This window comes from Dipteris shenzhenensis, chromosome 23, assembly GCF_047967505.1.
Source record: "Dipteris shenzhenensis isolate YYH24624 ecotype China chromosome 23, Dip_SZ_1.0, whole genome shotgun sequence".
Lineage (NCBI taxonomy): Eukaryota > Viridiplantae > Streptophyta > Polypodiopsida > Gleicheniales > Dipteridaceae > Dipteris > Dipteris shenzhenensis.
In genome coordinates this window covers 4,111,673-4,134,942 of record NC_141618.1, presented here as the reverse complement: position 1 = coordinate 4,134,942, position 23,270 = coordinate 4,111,673, and the positions used below count along the sequence as shown (strand labels likewise).

The 23,270-nt window shown below is 44.3% G+C and overlaps 1 protein-coding gene across 2 annotated transcripts in view; it reads left to right on the top strand.

Moving 5' to 3' along the window:
- Positions 1 to 3,675: 3,675 nt before the first annotated feature.
- The window catches only part of LOC147886883 (adenosine/AMP deaminase family protein), a 43,132-nt gene continuing 23,537 nt past the window's right edge, over positions 3,676 to 23,270 (top strand). For both annotated transcript variants that reach the window (XM_087394350.1, XM_087394351.1), the window contains exons 1-4: positions 3,676 to 3,834; positions 3,974 to 4,044; positions 4,167 to 4,258; positions 4,339 to 4,398. In XM_087394350.1, coding sequence (XP_087250476.1) covers positions 3,701 to 3,834; positions 3,974 to 4,044; positions 4,167 to 4,258; positions 4,339 to 4,398 — 357 coding nt within the window. In that variant the 5' untranslated portion in view covers positions 3,676 to 3,700. The remainder of the gene's footprint in view (positions 3,835 to 3,973; positions 4,045 to 4,166; positions 4,259 to 4,338; positions 4,399 to 23,270) is intronic.

Below are 23,270 nucleotides of genomic sequence, written 5' to 3'. Positions count from 1 at the left end.
GACCCTTAGGTTCAAGCATCAAGCATCTACAAAAGGGCCACTTTCATTATGTGATTCTTAAATAACTCGCTCCTTGTGCTAGCTTGAAATGAAAATAGTTTTTCTAATGTTGACTTAGCTCTCTATGAACCCTTAGATTCAAGCATCTATAAAAGGGTTCACTTTGATTATGTGATTCCTACTACTAGCTTGAAATGAAAGCAGTTTTTATAATGGTGGCTTAGCTCGCTATGATCAAACATTTTTTGGGCTAGTTTCTTAATTGTAATATAAAAGCCTAGTAATTTAAACGACTTACTTAACCGATGTTTTTCCTAACCTCTTGTTTCACACTTTCTTTAGATTGAGATATGTGTCCTATTAAGTGTGAGCGACATCAAGGGAGACTTTTTATGCCTACAATGGTTCTTTGGGGTGTTTTGCATGTATTAATAAGGCTTTCACTACATCCTTCCTTTAATAAAATCATATAATAGATTTCTAATCAATAATAATTGATATATCAAAGAAGTTTAAGATATACTTTACATAGTTTGGAAGCTTGCATCTTGTCCATTCAGTTTCCAGATGCTATTGATTGGACTCGAATATCAATCTACAAGTATTAGGACCACACAATTAAGGCATTTCAGATACATCATGTGTCGGATGCTAAAAATAATACATACTAAATATCACTTATTAAATTCAATTGGGTACACTGAATATTATGCATTAGATTCAATTGGGTATAACTTTTGACTATGCATCCAAGGAGAAGTTTATATATTTGTGAGACACACACAATTGAAGGCATTTACATAGGATTCCATAAAACACACCATCAAGAGATACCTTCTCACAAAAGAAACCCAAAAGAGTCTAATGTTGAGAGATAATGAGGGGCTCTAAAATGTGTAGTGAGCATACCAACAGCTTTATTATAAGGACTTTCCTAAAAAATAGAATATGGAGTGAGTCAATGCAATATACACTTCCATAACATGCAGCACATTGGGCATCTTTACATATTCGCTTGTCTTTTCATAAAGTATGTGTCTTAATACTTTATTGTAGCCAATAGGAAAGTAGTCACTTAAAGTTCAACCAAGTATGTGTTGGAATACTTGATTGCCAATAGGAAAGTAGTTACTTAAAAAGCTCAGCCAAGTACCAAAAAGATTTGAATGCCATAATTATCATGTTGGTATAGTTCTAAGCGACAATGTAAACTCCTTAGAAGGTGACGTGATAAAATGAATGCTTTAAAAGTACATTCCATCATGGGTCGTTCCGTGCACCAATAACATATATATATTAGAAAGTGTATGACATAAGGACGCAAGTTAGACAATACCTTTTTGTATAGCTACTTCTTGCAGTTTTGATGTCAAAAGCTTCTTATCTCATTATCTTTACTTGCAAAGGAGGTACAAATCACAAAATAGAAAAGCAACTCTTTAATTTATGTCAATATAAAATTGTTAAGACATGATAGTGGTACTAGCCTTTTGGATATGTTTTGTACTATTGTGATCTCTCCCATTAAAAAAACCTTGGAAGGTTGGACAACTTTTGATGAAAAGATCATCAAGTACAGCTCGAAGATCTTTGCTTTTTAGATTTCATTTGTACAAGTGGGGCTTTTGGATATAGAGATTCTCTTCTCTTTTTAGAAAATAAAGAGAAAACTATGTTCCATTCTCCATCCTGTAAAAGGTGGGGTTTGTTTTTAATCATCATTCAACATTCTCTCCATAAGAACGAAGGATACTTTGTAAGTAAACACAAGGAACTCTACAAGAGAGTAGATTCATACCTTATTGTAGGTGTTATGTTATTTCTGTATGTAGTATCACGATGTTATTTTTATTTTGTCTTTATCAAAGGTGCAATTCATCTCTAAAGGTCTCCAAGACACATTCAAATCCATTCTATATACTTGAAAAAAAAGGTGTGCATCTATTTACATAATCAATATAGAGGATTTAAGTTTGAAACAACATAGTCTTACAATGGTAGAAAATCATCCATTGTGATTGTTTGATGCAGAACCTACAATAGTAACATACTAACATATTGCTCATGACAGTATGCTTATTGTGGTGTGTATGGTAATTTGTGACATTATATTTTATGGTAAAGGCTTGGGCATGTGCTTACAATGATAGAGATTTCTATTTATTGTGATGCAGACTCTCTACACAAGAATGAGAGATAATAGTGGTTACAAAGTGAGAAAAGATGACAAAGGGAATCATGTGAGGTAGAGAGACATTATCCCAAGGGACTACAAGGAGTACACATCATGTTTTTATGCATGCATGTCTTAGGATCTTTCCAAGTCAACATAACATCTATGTTTGCTAGTGAAGGGCAACACCCAATGTTTGGTAGTGAAAAAGAATATGGAGAGAGAAACAATTGCTAGGTAGGCTCGTGTATAGAAGGATGCGTCCAAGGAATCTCGTGCACCTTGTTTCTTATGGAGCTTATCATTGGGGGGACAGAATGTATGCACACATCGCAACTTAGGAAGGTAAGAGAAATCTCCAAGGAATGAGAGGGCTACTATATCATGAATAAATAAGCCAATTTTAAGACGAGTGACAATACGAAGAAAAATCAACAATGCCATCATATTTTCTAACCTAGCTACATATCATCTATAGTCATTGAAGTTATCGTTTTATCAATCTTCGTGGATGTGCTTAGGTTGGAAGATGGTGACTCCATTGCGTCTACAATGATAGCACGTTGCTTTGAAAGAAATAAGAAGCATGCGTACAACATGGCGACCTAACCTAGAGCTAGGGATGTCATCCTTGTTGTCTTTAGCCACGTCCCGATACTTTCTCTATGAGGGAAATGTTGTAAAGTGTGGGCAAGATGTAGAGGATTGTGCTGATATGGGAAAGATTATGGAATCTGGCCAAGTGACGCTAGTGTTGGGAATTGATCATCGTACCTATGTTGAATGTGCCATCCGTTCAATAAGGGCCCATGCATTAGATTATTGGTAGGAGGCGATCGAGCATCAATGTAGGAAAGATAATGGCACACGGGTCAACGGATTGTGCCAAAAGCTAGGGAGGAGCCCTTGTTATTGTCAAGGTAAATGTGCTATGAGGCCCATGCGGATGATAACAAGGTGAATGGCATGACCGTTATGGCATCCTATTATTGTTGCCCACCTATTGTAAAGTGGGCAAGGGTGCATTTGGCAATATCTTAGCAAGGTAAAACAAGATGAATGCTCATAAATCATTCATAAGGCTTGCCTGAGATGTGTAGTGTGGAAGGGTAGAAAGGAGAGAGAGAGAGAGAGAGAGAGAGAGAGAGAGAGAGGCGGGGCATTAGGATATGTCGAGATTAGGACTGAGTAGTTTTCGGGAATCAGAATCCTTAATTTCGCTTGGGGTCTGGAAGGCGAGTTTCATCACGAGGGCTATTGTTGAGCGAGAAACGTGAAGAGGGTAAGAATTGGAATGAGGTGAGGGTAAAAGGGCAAAAAAAAAAAAACCAAGGAGAATAAGAAACTCGAAGAGGGGGTTAGGATGGGAAAGGGTAAGGTAAGGGAAAGCTGGTATGGATTAGAAAGGAAGGTGGTATGGTGTAGCAAGCTATGGCGGTTTCCCGGTTTTGGTGGACAGATAAACATGCACAGAAGAAGAAGTTAGAAGAAGAAGAAGGAAGAAGAAGAAGAAGAGAAGCAGCAGCTATGGCGGACTGTAAGCATCGCCATGACGATGTTGATGAAGAAGCTGTTCAATCTTGGCTTCCCTGGTGCCGCTCTTTGCCCAAGATCGAGCTCCACGCTCACCTCAATGGCTCCATCCGCTCCTCCACCCTCCTGTGCGCTCCTCCCCCTTCCTTTCCTTGCCATTTCTCCCCCCCCCCCCTTCTTCTCCACACATTGCAATGTGTTTCCTGCCTTCCCGCTTTTCGAAGAACATTTATGCTCAGCTCGTTTTGCCCGTCTTTGTCTTTGCAGCGAGCTTGCCGCTGACTTGAGCAACAAAGGTCTTATCGTTCTCTCAGACGTTGAGACTATCATCATGAAGGGTACAATTCTGCTCTGGATACTCGCGGATTCTCAGTTGCATGAGTGAGTTCTTTTCACATTTCAATTCGCTTCTACCTCCTTACGCTTATCAGCTTGTCTCAAACGCTCGACGCATTCCCAGAGGATCGTTCCCTTTCGGAGTGCTTCAAGCTCTTTGACTTGATCCACTTAATTACCACCGAGCATAATACCATCTCCAGGATCACCAAAGAGGTAAATATGTTTCCACTCAACGTGCTGCCTGGTGAGACGTGAACGGTTAGTGGCTGATAGACTTTGTTCCGTTGGCTCAGGTCGTTGAAGACTTTGCGGCGGAGAATGTGGTCTATTTGGAATTGCGAACTACTCCAAAGGTATAACGGGTAAGCCCGCTCGGGCTTATTAATGGGCCCATCTCATTACGCGTTTTGCCGCGAAGAAAAGAAAGAATTTATTCAATTTGAACGTGGTTAATGTCGTGCGCAGTACTTCTACGCTTTAACCCCCAGTAAACAATGCGAACGTGAAATCGCATATGGATACGTCGACCTTCTTCACGGACGTCTAATTAGACACGAACTATTCGATTCTTAATCGCTGGTCAAAGTCAAAGCAGATGGATCAATTGACAAGTAATTAGTTACCGAAGGGTAAGAAAGGATAGACTTCACAGAGACTTTTGGATCAGTACAGTGAGAACGTGCTTTCCATAGCAGCAAAATTCCTCTAATAAACGTATACACAGGCCTAATACATACGACTAGGCATTTGTTTCCATGCAAACTTATTCCCATGTTCTCTGCATGTCTACATAATGCTGAAAGCATGTACCCCTACCTTAATATATAAACCGTGCACACCTGAGCACATGGCTGGACCAAGTACGATGAAGAAACTGTACTAGTCTATCTACGACCAGAAGTAATCAATCACTCTTGCCTGAACTTACTGTCTCCATGGACGCATTTTAATGTAATTAATAATCCCTGGCTGCAGCAAGTAAATCTTCATAAAGTTTTTGTTCTGACTGTCCCATAGGTTTTGTGACGAAGTTGTTTAAGTATTAATATTCTCTCTCTCTCTCTCGGGCTCGGTCACACGCATGCACACACGCACTTGCAGAATTTTCATGATCTTGATTTTATTTCTTACCTTTTCCAAATATGTACACACACACATGCATGCACGTGTGCGGCAAATGCTGATCACTAATAATCGGGCTAAAGATGGACACCATTTACAGGAGGGAATTCAGGAAGCCAGTAGGTATCCAAACAAGGGACGAACAGGCTGGCAACTAAAGGGTGGCTGATGAGTCAAGTTGAATGCCTATTAGCAAGCCACATGGCTCCTTTGAGCAGGCTGACTATGTGACTGTTAAGTTTATGTCATCTCATGTGTAGAAAGAGAGGGCTTCTTTGTTGGTGTGCCCGCCCAGAGAAAGGATAGGCACATATTGTTTTTTGGAGGGGGGGGGGGGAGGAACCTGAGCATATTTGCCAGCAGACTACAGCCTGGTTGGTGGCCTGGGTAAGGCTGGCTGGTAAAGGCCACCTAGGCCCAAGGTCAGGGCAGGGTTGGGGCTGAGTTTGGGCACCCAACCAGGTCGGGTCACCCGATCCGCCTGGTCGGCTCAAACTGACCTAACCTGACCCTGTTTGGGTCAGGTCAGGCCAACCTGCTGGTCAGGTCAGGCCGACCAGACTGGAATGGGGCCTATATACAGCCCCCCCCTCTCACACTTGTACTTCGTCACTTGGCTCCTCTTTCCCTAACTTGTTCATGGTCACTTGGGTCCTCTTTTCCTCACTTGTATTCCTCCTGGCTGAGGTTGCATTCCTGGATATATACAGTTGCCTTTGCATAACTCTTGTCAAATTCTCTCTCTCTCTCTCTCTCTCTTTCACATGCTTCCGCACGTGCAGTTCGTTCACATGGTATCAAAGCGTGAGGTTGACTAGGGACTGTAAGAGATTGGAGCTGGTGTAGTCCCATCTGTGTGACACAGATCTGAAGGGAAATCGAGTGGCTAATCAGTGTTTGGAGAGCCTGGGATAAGGTGATCTAAGGCCGAAGGCATAGGAGGCTGTTTGGAGCACCCTGCCCAAGGCGTGGGAGGTTACAAAGTTCGGAGAAGCCTGCCCAAGACGTGGACAGCCTAAGAGGTCCGCAGTTTGTCGGAGACAGCAGCAAGGCAGCCTCTTCTTTCCCACCTTCCCTCTCTTCTTCTCCGCCCTGAGGGCTGTTTTCTTTCAGGCTCAACAGAGATGTGTGAGGTCGGAGCAGTTCCATGGGACCCTATGTATGAGTAAGGAGGACAAGCTCGACCGCACAAATTATGCCCACAGGTCGGCTGAATATGAAACTTTGGTTCTTCACAAGGGCCTTTGGGATTCAAGAGAAAGCCCGAGCGTCCACGGAGCTCGATCGATTGGGATGCGGGCCACGAGGATGCTTTTCTGGAAGAATTACAAGATGGGGAGAAGTACGACTCCAAGGCACATTTTGTAACATGCACGAGGGTCAAAGCTGTAGCAGTGACACCTGGCTAGACCCCCAGCAACCCTGTTTGGGACCCAGCTGGGTGGGCCGGCACCAGCCCTTGAAGGCTGGTCTGGTTGGGTCGGCTGGTCCGACCACATGGTCAACCAGGTCAGCCTGGCCAGGTCATTCAGATCAACTGGCCTGGTCGGCCAAGTCGGTCAGAGGCCAGCCCTATATAAGGGCAGTCCAGTCCCCATTTGGGGTGTGCAGCCGCCCAATTTGCAGGCTTTTCCAGCATAGTCCATGCGGCCTTTTACTCCATGCAAGCAGCCGTACAGCAGTAGTTAGTTCTGCAATCAGTTCGTATGCTGATTTGGCAAGCATGTACAAGAGTAGTCAGGGCATTTGCGCCATCAGTATGAATAAAGCAGTGTACTATAGTTAGGTAGATCTCTTGTATCTCTCATGCTTGAGTTCTCCTTGTATGTTCATCTATGTTTTCCGCACAGCTAGTCCCCGCATGCTACTTTGGTATCAGAGCAGTATGTTCCTTCTGATCTGAAGTAGGTTGGAAGGAGTCCTAGCAGCAGAGCTTAGTTATGGGGACTCAGTTAGCAGAGGAGGGAGCAGTATGGTTCCTTCTGATTTGAAGTAGGTTGGAAGGAGTCCTTACAGCAGTGTTTATTTTGTCCCTACCCCGGACTAGTGGTAGCTCCATACTCCATTAGCCTCTCCCTCCCAACCTTCATCGTACATATAGGGCCGGCTCCCATCTTCACCCATATGCGTTTACACCTTGTGGGGCAAGGTTAGGAGGATTTTTTTTTCCTTAGGCAGTCAGTGTTGCAGCAGTTGAGGGGTTTACCAGTCTTTCATCATGGACCAGTCCAATAGAGCAGCTCTCAAGCAAGCATTCGGGAAGCAGGATCATCTCCTTGAGCAGAAGAGGCTCTTTTTTGAGCGGCCCGAGCAGGACAATAAGACAAAGGAGAATGCAATGACATTGGATTGTTTTCGGTGCTCTGTTGGAACAGGAACGCCTTGAGGCGGCCTCGCATCGATCTAGATGTCGTGTCAACTTGGCAGCATATGAGATCAAGTGCAGGCTAGACCGAGAGCAGATGCTTTTACAGCACTAGCAGTTTCTCATGGCCTGCTCACAGTTCCTCTCCTCTTTCACAATATCCACAGACCGTGCATCAACAGGAAGTCCTTTATCTGCTCAGGAGTCTTCTATCTCCGAGCAGAGTTCAGTGGACTATTTTGCAGCATGGTTTCCCTTGTGTCTACCAATCCAGGGGACCATGCAGTTTCCACAATAGCTGCATGCAGTGCCTCATGGTCTTCTACCCATGGGGGTAGTGCAGCCATTTTCACAGCGTGCTCTCTGGGGTCTTCCATCCCCGGGGCCAGCTGAGCTCATTCCGCACACCCAAATGATGAGACTCTTGGGTCTACCACCCACGGGGATCATCCAGCTTCAGCAGCTTATTCTCTTGGAGTTTCCACCTGAGAGGATCAGTCAATTCATGCAGTTACGTCGGATGGATCTTTTACTCGTCCATCAGCTTTATCATGTTCAGTTAGCTCCTCTGGGTCTTCCACCCTGGGAGGTCAGTGCGTTGGATCAGCTTTAGCAGGGGAGTAGATGGTTTTCACAGCTAGGTGTGATGGGTCTTCCACCCATCAGGCCTCTTCATGAGCTCTGATCGGTTCCTATCGGGCTTCCACCCTTGAAGCTCAGTTGGCCACATTAGTTTTAGTGGGCATGACTCACATTTCACCTTCTCATCAAGAGTGTTCAGGACTAGAGGGCTCAATTTCTAGTCTCATTGGCCGTGATGCTCAGTAGGAGAGGGTGTCTTAGGAGTTTGCTAGACCAGTGTCAGGCCTAGCAGGAGGGAGTACCCTCATAACTGCAGTCGTAGGTATAGCTATTATCAGTACGGAGGTTGACGATTCCTCGGCTGTCCGTGAGGATAGTCATGCAGCTCCCTCTGCAGCTCCCCTTCCTCAGTGTTTTTGAGAGGCAGCACTTGTAGTATCAGTCAACAAAGAGGTTGACGAGGCCTTTCCATTATTGTGTCTTGCACTTTGGGAGGTTAGTCATACAATGTCCTCTCCCTCAGATCGCGAGCCACTAGCCGTAGCAGTGACTTGTGTCTATACCGGTAGATTGACGAGGCCTTTCCATTATTGTGTCTTGCACTTTGGGAGGTTAGTCATACAGTGTCCTCTCCCTTAGATCGCGAGCCACCAGTAGTAGCAGTGACTTGTGTCTATACCGGCAGTTCCCTTGGTGTTGACAACAGTTTGGTCGATTCATCAGAGGTGTGCTCATCAGCCTTAGTACTTCCTCATTACCTCAAGGGGACATGCTCAGTCCCAGTATCTCGTCAGGAAGAAATGGTGCTGGCCATCTCTCACTCCCTTCGAGAGGCATACCAGTCATTCAGGTGTTCGTAGCAGTTTTGGACATCTCACAGTTCTTTTAGGCAGCATCCCATTCAATTGATCCATTAGAGGGGTGTCCAATAGCTCCTCTGTTCGTTCAGAGAGCATCTAGTACAGTCTCCTCCTTGGAGGGGTGCTCTGCAGTGCCAATCGCCACTCAGCTCCTTGGAGAGACATCCATAGTTCCATCTCTCTCGGAGTTTCTCAAAGAGACAGCTACAGTTTCCGCAGTTCCTGGCATCACTCAGGTTCTTTGAGAGACATTTCCATCCACAATTCCAGATTTTAGGAGGGTGGCAGAGTTTTTACTCTCAACAATTATCACGCCAGCAGAGCAGGCATGTGCATTTCAGCTTTTTCTCTCCGCAGGAGTACCATAGTGCCCAGGAGTGCATGTGAATATCCTGGAGTTTCCACGTTTGGTTGTTAGTGACTTTGTCGTTACCCCAGCACTTCCTTGAGTAGCACCAGCATTTTTATGTTGGTGGATGTTCCGCAATGGGGAGAATGCATGCCAACAGTTGGTAGCGAGTTTCATGCCATTGGACTTCCAGAGTACAGTGCCTTTGCATCAATAGCCAGGTCAATCCTCAACAGCTCACGAGGACAACATACAGTTCATATTTCCAGGAGCCTATTCGAGTGCCATACCACCCAAGGATCAGAATTTCTTAGTAGTAGCATGGTGGGATTGTTAGAGGTCATCATCTCCTAATGTCACCTAGAGAGAGAGGGCCTTGCTTGTGGGTGTGCTCGCCCAGTGAGTGAAGGTAGTTTAGAGAGAGGGCGTGTTGTGGGTGTACCTGCCCCCGTGAGAGTAGGTTGGTGTTGCTTTCCAGTGCCCCTTGCGGGCCCATGCAGTGCCACGGTGGCCATGGAGGTTCCCAGGAGGGGTGTTGAGGAGTATGGCCAGATCTGCCCTGAGGGGCTGCCATGGATGTGCCTTATAGGCACCCCATGTGGGGGCTGGAGAGCAGAGGGTGGGCCGACCTGCAGGTCAGCCACCTTGGCTGTATACAGCCCCTATTTTTGGGTGGGGTGTGCCCTCTTTATAGGGCCATGTGCAGCCCTAGTGGTGGGTTGGCCCAGCTAGGCTGGTCGGCCCTACTACTAGGGGTCGGCCCTCATGTTGCATAGCCGACTAGGCAGGGGGGCTGCCTATATCGGTTGGTTCGATGGTCAGTTAGATCGGCCTGGCCAGGTCGGTCAAATAGACCAGCCTGGTCGGCCAAGTCGACCAGAGGCCAGCCCTATATAAGGGCAGTCCAACCCCCATTTTGGGCATGCAGTTGCCGAATTTGCAGGCTTTTGCAGCACAGTTCATGCACCCTTTTGCTCCCTGCAAGCAGTCGTACAGCAGTAGATAGTTCTGCAGTCGGTTCGTATGCCGATTTGGCAAGCATATAAAATAATAGTCAGGGCATTTGCGCCATCAGTATGATACGTAGATCTCTTGTATCTCTCATGCTTGAGTTCTTTTTGTATGTCCATATATGTTTTCCGCATAGCTAGTCCCCACATGTTACACATTCTGCGATGGTGCGGACCATTTTGAAAGAGGTCTCTCCAGTAGTGCATACCTTGACCGACGCTTTGAAGGTGTGGTCCAAACTGGAGGATCTCTATGCGAGTGATTCATTCATGAGGGCTGTCACTTTGTAGGGGTAACGCTATGGTCTAGAACTAAAGGTAGTCTTATGCAGCCATTCCTAATGCATGGTCGGTGCATAACGAAGGCGGATGTCTCAGTAGACAATCTGCACGGGTGACAATTGATCGTCATTGTACTGTACGAATCACATCTTCAAGGATCATCTATTCCATGCCCTCCAAGAATCCAATTGCTTGACCATTGATTGGTTGGTGCTATCCAATAATTGTATGTGATAAAAAATGTACTTTATTCAGCCTATCCTTCCCATTCCCTATTAATTCAAACGGTGTTTCAAAAATGTTTTTGAACCACCATGTTTCTTGCTTAGAAACGTTTCGTGTAACTTTGGATTTCGATGACTTATGCTCCCTTCTCATAGAGGAGGATTTGGTTCTCGTATCTCAGGGCAAGATGAAGAAGTCTCATGATGGTGGTGAGGCATACGCAGTAGTACAAAAGAAAGGAAGGGAAAGGTGCTATGCACGTGGGAAGAGAGGCATTGGCCAAGGATTGTTAGTCCAAGAATAAAAGTAAGTCTCGGGTCGAGGACACTAAGTCAGATTCACCCGACAAGCGTGTTACTCCTGTCACAGGTTGTAAATATTCCAAAGTCAAAGCATAATTTGACCATTTATTGATTATAATTAATGAGTTCTTTTATTAAATTATGTTCAAAGAGTTACTTTCATTTGGTCAAAGTCTTGACTTCGGTCAAAGATACTCAACCTCGGTTAGGAAGATCTGGCTTCACCACGGTTAACCAAGCAACTAAAGTGCTGACCCTGGTTAGAGAGTATTGACTTCGGTCAATAAGATTAGGCTTATGCCAGAGATGTGCCAACTTCAGTTGGAGAGACCTGTTTATAATTAAGGCGCCTTGACCATTGGTCAAAACCCTTAATTATGAACAAGAAGGTTGACTCCGATCAGTCAGAGAATTAAAAGTATATGTGCTGACGTGTTTTGTTCAGTGGGGATGCCCACAAGTGACTAGGATTAGTCTATAGTTTATTTGCATCCAAAAGCGCTAACGATTAATTGGTGCCATGGCGATGTGTGCTTTGCTAAGGAAGATCATGGCATAGAACTCATTCGTGGCAGTGAGCCACCCAATAGGCCCCCATACAGAGTTAGTGCAACTCAGTGAGAGGAGATTATGGCTTAGGTGCAGGACTTGTTGTCCAAGGGGCTGATTTAGGCCAATTCTTCTCCTTTTTTCTCTCCTGTATTGCTGGTACAGAAGAAAGATGGTTCATTCTGTATGTGCGTTGGTTACCGTGCACTAAATAAAATGACCATCAAGAATAGATTCCCTATTCCACGCATTGATGATTTGCTGGATCAGTTAAATGGGGCTTCAGTTTTCAGCAAGATAGACTTAAAGAGTGGCTATCAATAAGTGAGGATACAGCCTCAGAATGTGCATAAGACAGCGTTCTGCACTACTTTTGGGTTGTACAAGTAACTGGTGATGTGTTTTGGATTAACTAATGCCCCAGCTACTTTCAATAGGATGATGGATTGTATCTTCCAACCCTACAGACAGTTCACTGGTACCTTCTGCGGTGACATTATCGTCTTTTCTAAGTCCGAAGAAGAGCACAAGGAACATCTTGCTGCAGTATTTTTAGAGCTAAGAAATCACCTGCTCTATGTAAACAGCAAGAAAAGTGAATTCTTCCTGGGAGAGATGCATTACTTGGGGCATATAATATCGAACTAGATTTGCGGCAGGCAGTCTTTCCATCGTGGAGCACATAACTACTAACTTGAAATTGAAGCTGAATCCTAGCATTATATCAAATTTTTTAGGGAAAAAAGCCAATGATTAAAATGGTGGACATAAATATCAAGGGTGGTAATTTATATTGATTTTGTGATGTGCATATATTTGAAGCTGAAGTCCAACAAATACATGAATAAGGCGATGATCTATAACAAACCGATCCTCGTTGCAGTCTATGCAATATTGTCACATGGACCACAACCATATGAACAAAGGTGTCATCATCCTTCCCATCTTGGATTTCCTTGCTTCCTCGCATTGATAACATCCATGAAAAGAGAGGAATGTTGTAAGATTTCAGATTGAAAGCAAGTAATTTTGAATTGACGAGCAATTGAAAATATTTATATGATAACATATAATATATATTTATTATAACCACACATAGTGTGGGCAGGGAGGCGGCGTGCTTCCTTCCCCAAAGAGTTATAATCCAAGGGAATGGGCCCTTGGGTGTTGAGATAACATCGAGAATATTAACGCCGAGGCACTCATCTCTTGGGCTGGCTAGGGGAGGTCTACATGCTAATGTTTACTACCTACATCTCCGGAGTCTCGCGAATGGATAAGATACTGGCATATTCCCTAGCTGTCAGTTGCCGTAATCGTATTTCTGCATATTGGCCATAAAGCCTACATCTTTCGTACGACTCCCATGTTAACTTGCGCCCATAAATAGAAAACAAGCAAAGCACATGAGGGTGCTAAAATCAAATTTGGCAAAGTGGTAGTGATGACTCTGCCTCGGAGTTCGAGGGATTCGCAAGTCACGAGAAGAGTGTTGCCACTTCCCCCCCCTCGTTTGCAAACGTATTGATATCTAAATATAGAGTAGGCTTTTCCCCTCTGGAACCAGACGAGGCATTGAAGCTACTGCATGCTCATATCATCCAGTGAGCCAAAGAAATGGACAGCAAAGCATTGTTTGAATCGGGCAAGAAACACTTTGCATGCTGTGAGATCCAATTGGAGGACATCATGCCCGCCAAGCTAGAGCGCCTGGTTTGAGGTGGGGTCTACCTCTTCTTCACAAGACGTATTCCATCATTGGAGATGCGCCAATTTCTCTCGTTTGAATGTAATCTCCCCACTTGTGAAACATAGCTTTTATCAATACTTTAGATATAAATTAGCAGGTGGATCATTGGATTGAAAGCCAAAACTTGGAGGATACATTTGCTACTAAACTAAAAAAAGACATTGCTAGAAGAAATCCTTTTGGGACCAATTTATTGTTGACTTTTGGAGCTATTGTTGTTGATGCCGAATCTCCTGGCGTTGGGTTGCAGAGTGCACACAATTAGTTTAGTCTATGCGGGAAGGGCTTAACTCCTCTCCTGTAGTCTTGCTATTGTCTCGCAAAATTTATAGCGCCAAGGTCTGCAAAGGATCGATTCCCCTTGCTTGAAGCTATTCAGAAAACTCTGATGATGCATTGAGGAAGCCATCTAGGATTGTCAAGAATATTGTTCATTCTCATGATGGTTCCCAAACTTTACGAGCTTCAAGCAGCTCCGCGCAAGCAATGCAAACTAATGCTAGTTTAGACAATCACCTAACTTATCGTATGTAAAGTGGATGGACTTCTTTCGACGGAAAATCTGAAACTGCTCTGGCCAAACAATTCCATAGAGGTTGACTCATTAACTGTCTAGGTTCTGGCTACGATATAACTCAGGGAAGAGTTTGCAGAACTTACCCATGAATCCTTCATGGTTGATCGTTGGATTGAATACTTCTTTCATGTTCCTTTCGTAAACTAACTTAGACAGTTGTAGCACATAGTACCCTGAAAATCATAATGCAGGAATTAGCATCTCGTGAGCATGAAAGTTTTCCAAATTAGTTATGCGACCAAAGAATCCATGGACCCAATCTAATCTTGAAATTTATGGAAGGCATCTACAAAAATAGATTGATTTGAAGTCTATGCCAATCGTTGTGCTTTGTAGTGAAATCTATAATCTTCATATAATGGCTACCATTTCACTCGTAAAGGTGGCCTATTGGCTCGTAGTATGACCTCTTGAGTGTGTTCCTGGAGTATATGTACTTTGGATTTTTTGCAAGCACATGAAGGGCATAATCTCTTCCTTTGGATTTTTTCTACCAAGTGGCCTAGTGTCCTCTTTGCCAACTCCTATGAGTATTGTTCCTCCTCATTGTAAACCAATACTCCTCATTGTAAACGAAAGGTTGTCTTGATTGCAGCTCTCAACACAACCATCCTCATTGTAAATGAAAGGCTCAGTCCTCACGAGTGTTTGTCTCGCGATCCATCAATGATCTTCTTCTTCTTTTGATCCTTGAATCGAATTGATGGATTTTCTTGCAGTGCTCTACAATAGACGGCTCACATGGGGGTGGAGGAAGTGCTGGCAGAGAGAGACGAGGGAGGAGGAGGACATTGCTAAAGACTTTATGGTTACAGCAGCTTGCAGCCGATGACACCCTTCTCTCAAAGCATATTCATGGAGTCTCTTGCGAACGCTCCATGCCCGTAGGAACGTGCGCACCCGCTATCTATCACCGAGGGTTCACTACGTCTGAACGCTCCATTCGAGTGGCCGAAAGGTAAGTTGCTGCAAAGGAGAAGGTCGTTGGCTGAATGGGACTTGTAGAAGAGATGACGAGCATTTATTGGATTTTTGGTCTGGTTTTACCATGCTCTCGACCGAATTCGGAGCTGTAAAGTCAATCGAAGCTGGGATGCATTCATCGATCCTTTAGCACGTAACCTCGTCAATTTAAGTAAGCCTCGTGAAGATCGCTAGACGCTTGTGGATGGGGAAAAGACTAGGGAAAACCTCAAAAGATTGCCAGATGCCTGTGGATAACCTCCGAATCAAATCTACCATCTTCTTGAGCTAGCTGTCGAAAGGTGAAGGTTTGAGCGATGTCTTGGTGCATTTGTCTATTTTGCCTACTCAGTATCTTCCTATTCAGTAGTGTAGAAGCTCTTACTTTCCGTCCAGCTGAGCGAAACATGCCAGATATTGTATCCATTGATTCCAAGAATGCATTCCATAGAGCCAATCAACAACTTGTCTAGGCCTTGTGCACAAGCAAGCACCAAAAGATCGCCAGGCCTGTGGAGGAGAGAATGTAGAAAGATTAGGAAAACCTCAATTCTCATAAATTTGCAGATAATCGTCAATCCTCTGCTACTATAGACAGTCCGCAACCATCTGCTCCCATGAATTACTGAAGATCTTCACCACTACGGAGTTGCAGTGTTCGTGATTGCAAACGCCTTGTCTTCCTTCCCCTTCGTAGTCCTACTGTCTCTCATCCTTGGAGCAATCCTCTACTCAATGGGCAGCCTACACCCTAATTTTGCTCACTTATTTTGCTTCTTTCTCAGCCCTTTCAGCTGCAGAGTTTGCCTCGGGATCTATTTCCGCCCTCTCGAATACATGCCTTGTCTGCTTCTACAATCTATCTCCTCCGTACGTCCACCAACATGCTAGAATCAACATCATGCTCGTTGCTTTTCCTGCGTTTAAAAAAACAAGGAATCCGGCTAAAGGTCCATACTTTAGAAGCCAAAGCTCAGTCATGACTGGTAGGAAAGCTGACGCATTACCCAAAATCGACTGGCTTCCTTGTCAGTCTCAACAAAGAACCAGTTGCTCTTCATGCCTAGTAGATGCTTGCCATGCTTTCTAGTAGATTTCAATATCCAGAGCTTTTATGAGCTCCAACTATGGCGTCGGGTTGAGGTACACGAGCTTGCTTATGAGCTCCGCTGCCATTGACTGAGGTTCTTGGGCAGCAGATGCTCATTTTCATCGCCACCTGTTTGCTTGCTTGCTGGATCTTCGCTTGTTGCCTGCTTTAATTTGTTCTCTGCTTGCTTACTTGCTTACTCCTTACCTATTGCCTCGTTCTACCGTTTTGTTCTCTTTCTTTTGGTAGCTTGGAGTGAGATATTCAGACTGGGGGGTTGGCCAGATCTGGTCGGGTATTTTGGGGGGCCTATGGCCCTAGCCTCTCGAGGGCTCATAGTTCATTCTTTCAAAGATGTTGGGCAGATTGGGGCTGAAGAGAGCCTACCTCAAGGACTATGTCTGGATCAAGGGAGGTGGCTGTTTGGAGCTGACAAAGAGCTACACAGAGGACTTCATCCTAGGCTGACTTTCAGGGCAGCAAGGAGGACAGATCAAAGGGGGAGCTTGGGCCTCATCATTGGCTGTGTTCTAGAGCAGCGAGGAGGCCAAGCATCCAGGTCAAGCACTGCCTTATTTTGTTGCTGTCTGGGAGGTCAGCTTGAAGGTGTGTTTGTGGGGCCCGACAATGAGGCCCACCTAAGCTCAGAGGGAGCATGCAGGCGGAGTGTTTTGGGAGTGCCATGGAGGTAGGAGAACAGTTGTTTTGTTTATGTATAGGGGTTGCACATCTTGATAGCACTCTGCTACTAGAGGGTGTCACATTGGGCATTACTTTTGTATTGTGGCCATTGAGGATGGAAATATGAGTTTTGTTGGTCCACCTCTCTCCTGTGCATAGGTCATTAACTTACTGCACAAATCTGTTAGGAAAGAAGTTTTGGATTCCACATATCTAACACCGCTGTGTGAGTCCCTGGTCTCTATTAGTCTTCCGCTGTGTATACCTGCTATTATGTCGATTTATAACCCTCCCACTCAGTTTACTCCCCCTCTGGCTCCCAAATTATTGTGCCCCTCCCCACTTACGTAAATTATCTCTCCCTTTCATCCTTCTCGCCCCCTTCTCAGCCCTCTCCTCTTCCACCTTCGCTCCCTTTTCATCCCTCTCCTCTCCCTAGTACCTTATCCCCTAATGGGGATTTTGTTGGTTTTTTCACCTTGATCGAGGCATATATGCAGGCCATTGAATGTGTCGCACAAGCTATCTTTTCATCCACAAGTAGTTTTAAAAGTCTTAAGGATAGTAAGCACCTGGGGCTTGGGAGCTATTTTAGCCTGAATATACAATGGTTGAAGAAACTCAGCTGCTTGCTCACATTTTTAGTCCACCATACTCAGGAGGTGAAGTCTTACAAGTGAGTTTGGGTTTAGGACCTTTGAGGAACTGGTGAACTGAGAATGGTACTTAAACAGAAGCTTTCTACCCTGATAGGTAGAGTTTGACAGGCTTTATTTACGTTTAGGGACGTGGTTATTAGCAGATTGTGGACAGGGAATCGGTGCCACAAGATTGATGAGTTGCCTATTCTTTTGTTGGCAGCCTGTCTACTTGGTTGAATAGACTCGAGATACCACCAATATCAGGGGCATTGATGCATTTTTAGTGCTCTTTAAAAGAATGAAACAAATAACAAAAGAACACTGGCTGGCCAACCCTATGGCTGTCTACTTCTATTGTATCATGCCTCCTTGGTGCTCGACATCATTGTTCAGATGCACATTGGTATGCCATAGCTCTCCAATCCACGACTTGCTGTTCTTTTCCAACTCAGAAAGAAAGAACAATGGCTGGCCTGTTAGAATTATTATCATATTCGAGGCAATGGCCAATGTATTGTAATAAGTAGGTTAGGGGCACTTTTCCCTCTTTGAGGTTTTTCCCCCTAACCATAGTCCAATCCCTAAGTACGGTTAGTGGATAGGATAGGGTTTTGTCACTTAGACGAAACCCCTCACTCTTTCTTTGTACTCACTTCATTCCACTATTCTATTCAGTACACTTACGTTTGCTCACTCTCACTCTTGCTCTCCATTGTGCTCACATTTGGTATCAGAGCGGGTTCTCCTTGCTCTTGCTCCTGCTACACAACTGCTTCCAGCTCCAGCCCATTCTGTACAGTCCGTACGACTGTACGGATTCCGTATTGCCTGCTTGTACCGTTGTACGGTTCTGCACGTCACATTCTGCATCAGTGCCGCCATCTGTCAGCCCGTTCGTACAACAGTACGGTCAGCAGCACTATTCTGTTGCTTTCATACACCGCACTGTCAGTCGTACTGTACTGTAGGTTCCGTACTTTCGGTTCCGTAGTGCATTTCATACAGTTGACAAGGCATTCCATACTAGACTACGCCAGTCGTCCGCACAATAGGTCGTGTGGGTGTCCGTACAGTGCAGCGCTCCGTAGATCTGTGCCTTACGTACAAGTTGAAGGTGTCTGTTCTTTTTGGCAGGGTCCATTTGCAGGCATTTGTGCATTAAGCCATTGTTTGGCTGTGGACTCTAGCAGGCATTTCTTTCTAGCAGGTGGAAATATTGGGGCTTTTGCAGGAGACTTGAAATTTGAGTGACATTTGCTCAATTTCAACCCAAAATGTGGGGCTTTTGGTTTTGAGCTGCAATTCAGGCGTTTTTGGGGCTTTCAGTTAATTTGCCCTCTTTTGGATGCAATTTCTTCGAAGAAATTAGGGCTTTTGGCATTCGGATGCAATTTGGCAGTTGAAAGACCATTTGGGAGATTTGCAAGCAGTTTTGGACTTAGTGTGAGTCAATTTGCAGACTTTTGCCACTTTTTGCAGATTTACTTTGCAAATTTTTGGGCATTTGCAGAGTATTGTGGTGCATTTTAACCCTTTGATAGGCTGTGACAATATTTGTCACTGTGGACAGATTTTTTTTGGCAAACTTTGGTTGCGCATTTTACTTGTCTAGTTTGTTGTGTTTTTTGAGTTTATCTGGCAAAAATGGCTCAGAACAACCCCAATGAGGTGTTTGGAGTCCTCACACAAGAGGATAATTTGGATGGCACCAACTACTCCTTGTGGAGTTTTATGGTTCGCAACATCTTGGTTGGCAGACATCTTTGGGACTATGTCAATGGAGATGAGGCAAGGCTAGATTCTGTGGCTACACCTGTCACTCCTACAGCTAGAGGCAGGGGTAGAGGTCAAAATGCAGCACAAGTAATTGGAGCAGCTGTTGCTCCAGTGGCTCCCACAGCATAGCAGAAAAGATGGGATTCTAGAGATGCACAAGCTCTATCTGTAATTTCTCTTTTTGTCAAGAGGTTCATTATTCCTCACATTCGGTGATGCAAGACGTTAAAGGCAGCTTGGGAGATATTAGAGAGTATGTTTGCAGCAAGAAATGATGCAAGAGTTTCCTTCCTGAAGAGAGAGCTATCTCATACGCATATGGATGAGGGAGATTCCAGGAATGCTCACCTCACAAAGCTTTAGGATTCGAGGGAGCAGTTGCTGAATATAGATAAAGTTATTCCGGATTCAGAGATGATTACCACCACTCTGAATTCTCTTCCTGAGTCTTATCTTGGTTTCCACACCTCGCTGAATTTGTCATTAAGGGAGGGTAGCAATCCCTCCTCTTTTCACGAGTTGGTAGGAGTTCTGCTTTAGGAAGAGTAGACCAGAAGAAATATGGCAACATGGGCTAGCAAGCATGCCATGCTTTCTAAGTTTAAGCCCAAGGGAAAAGGATAGCAAAAGCAACATGCCAATCAGCCCACACATCGATTCAGGACAGCCCTCTTATAAGGCTAAAGGTGATGCAGATAAGCCTACGAAGAAGGCCATTTGTCACTACTGCAAGAAGCCAGGTCATTACATTGGTGAATGCAAGAAGCGCATAGTTAAAGAAAAGAAAAGGAATTCAGGTATGGTTGTGTCAGATGCATCAGCTCCTAATGCACATGATGGGGGAGATGTTACAACCAACTTTGTGGAAGAACACTATGCCTTTTTGTCTTGCATTTCAGATTTTTCAGTGGATAGTTAAGATACTGCGGCCTCTATTGAGGATGATCCATATGCTTTCTTGACTTGTAGTTATGATCCTTCAAAGGATGCATGCTCTCTCAATGTCAATGAGACACTGAATACATGGTATTTTGATAGTGGTGCTTCTAAGCACATCACTTCTAAGAAGAGTCTTTTTGCATCTCTGCATCCTCCACCTACTAAAAAGAAGGTGACTTGTGGAAATAATTATTCTTATTCAGTGTGTGGAGTGGGGGACATCGTCCTCACCTCCACTGATGGCATAGATTTCAGAATTTCAGATGTTCTTTATGTGCCAGGTATAAAGAAAAAATTGCTTTCAGTGTCCTCTCTTAATAGAGGAGGATTTCAGGTTATATTCGATGATGCTAAGTGTGCAGTCAGAGACAAAGAAAATGACTATGCTTTGATGTTGTCTGACACTTTGTATCGGGGTCTTTTTCAGCTTGATATATATGAGAAAAGATCCGATCTTGCACTTTCAGTGAGCACTCCCACTGCTGTGATACAGAATGCGGAGTTATGGCATGCCAGGTATGGGCACAGGAGCTATGGCAGCTTAATGACACTTCAGAAGCATGCTATGGTTGATGCATTGCCTTTTTTGGAGTCACCTCCTTCTCATGCATGTGAGGGTTGCATCCTTGGCAAGATGCATAGATTTCCTTTTAAGAAGGATGGTGTAGTGAGAGCTACACGTAAATTGCAGCTCATACACAGTGATGTCTGCGGTCCCATGAGGACACCTACTTTTGGTGGTTATCTCTATTATGTTACATTCATAGATGACTTCACCAATTATACTTGGGTCTATGGTCTTAAGGCAAAATCAGAAGTGTTTATGCATTTCAAACACTTTGTGGCTATGGTGGAGAATGAGATAGGACTCAAGGTGCAGACACTTTGCACACAAAGAGGGTGGGAGTATATGTCTCATGAGTTTGAGGCATTTTTGAAGGAGAAAGGCATCATGCATCAGCTTACAGTGAGGCTTACACCTCAGCAAAATGGCAAAGTTGAGCGCAAGAATCGCACTCTTATGGAGATGGATAGATGCATTGGATAGATGCATGCTCACTAGTAAAAAGTTGCCTCATAGGTTTTGGCTCGAAGGCCTCATGTGTGTAAATTATGTTTTGAATCGGGCTCCCACAAAGGCTTTGAAGACAATCACTTTCTATGAGGCATGGCATGGTAGAAAGCCTTCAATGGATCACGTCAGAGTTTTTGGTTGTGTTGCATATGCCCACGTGCCTGTGGAGTTTCGACACAAGTTGTTCTTAAATGCATTTTTGTTGGGTATAGTGCACAAAGCAAAGGCTATCGTCTCTACAATCTTGCTTCTCGCAAGATTTTTGTGAGTAGAGATGTTATTTTTTCCGAGAATTCAGCACATACACATGCTGAATTTACTATTCCAGCTTCTTCAGATGATGTTTTTGAGGGGATGCTTCCTATAGCATTTAGTTCCTCAGCTGAGGCTCATGCTGAAAATCAGAATTTACAGCAGTCTCCTCTTGATCCACATGCCCCGATTCAGCCACATGCTGATTTTGTTCCTCCACAGGGTGTGGATGAAGTTGTTGGGCAAGAGATTCAAGAAATACATGCAGCCAAAACAGTTTTGGTTGCTACAGTCTCTCAAGGAGAGTAGGCTTGAGGCACCATTGCCTGGCAGGACTCGTAGTGCAGTAAGGCATGCAAGGGGGACTCTTTCAGTTGAGACAGCTTATGCAGGTACTCTTCTTGATGAAGAAGAACCTGACTTATGCAGGTACTCTTATTGATGTAGTTCCATTGAGAAAAATTAGACTTGGGATGTTGTGGATTTGCCACCAGGTAAGCATGCCATTGGTACCAAGTGGGTTTACAAAGTGAAACAGAAGCCAGATGGGTCCATTGACAAGTACAAGGCAAGGCTGGTTGCTAAAGGCTATGCATAGAGGAAGGGCATAGATTATGAGGAGACTTTTGCTCCTACATCCCGGATGATCACCATAACGTCAATTATTGCCATGGCTGCAAATTTTGTTTGGAATGTCCATCAGTTGGACATAAAAACAGCTTTCCTTAATAGAGACTTGCAGGAAGAGATTTATGTCAAACAACCTCCTGGATTTGAACTTCTGGTAATGCACTTTAGGTTTGCAAGCTAAACAAATCCTTATAGACTAAAACAAGCTTCACATGCATGGTATGCCAAGATCGATGCATTCTTGGCACGTAAGGGGTTACATAATAGTCCCACGGAAAGCACCCTCTACATCAAGAAGGATGGGGGGGATATTTTGGTCACCAATCTTTATGTAGATGACATGCTGCTCACAGGGTCAAATGAGGAAATAATTGCAGATTTCAAAGCTGAATTTGACATGACAGATTTGGGCATGTTAAATTTTTATTTGGGGATCCAGTTTATACAAGACAAGCATGACATCGTTATGTCTCAATCCAAGTATGTGCAAAAGCTCTTGGATAGGTTCAACATGCATGATTATAAGCCTATAGCCACTCCCATGGAGCCGGGGCTGAAGCTTACTATGTATGATGTAGGTGAATTAGTGGATGTCACACTTTACAGCCAGGCTGTTGGATGCCTCATCTATTTGTGCAATACTAGGCCCGATGCAATATCTCAAGTGAGCAGGTATATGCACAGCCCAAAGACGCATCTTCCGTTATTTACAAGGCACAAAGTCTTATGGCTTGATGTTTCCCAGGGGGGGTGACTTGCAGATGCATGCTTACAGTGATTCAGATTGGGCTCAGACTATGATACTAGGCAGTCCACTAGTGGTAATTGTTTCTTTTTGGGCAAAGCTTGCATTTCTTGGTTGAGCAAGAAGCAATCTATAGTGGCTACTTCCTCATGTGAAGCTGAGTACAGGGCAGCTTTCACATCAACAGTTGAATGTGCTTGGCTGCGACGTTTGTTTGCTGATCTTCGTCTCTTATTGGAGGTCCTTCTCCCATTCTCACTGATAGTCAGAGTGCTATAGCAGCAAAGAATCCTGTGTTTCATGCTAGCACGAAGCACATTGAGATTCATTATCATTATGTCAGAGAGAAGTTGCATGCAGGGGAGATCAGTATGATCTATGTGTCAACACATGACAATGTTGCAGACATCTTCACCAAAGCACTTCCACGTGAGAAGTTTGAGGCATTTCGCAGTGTCCT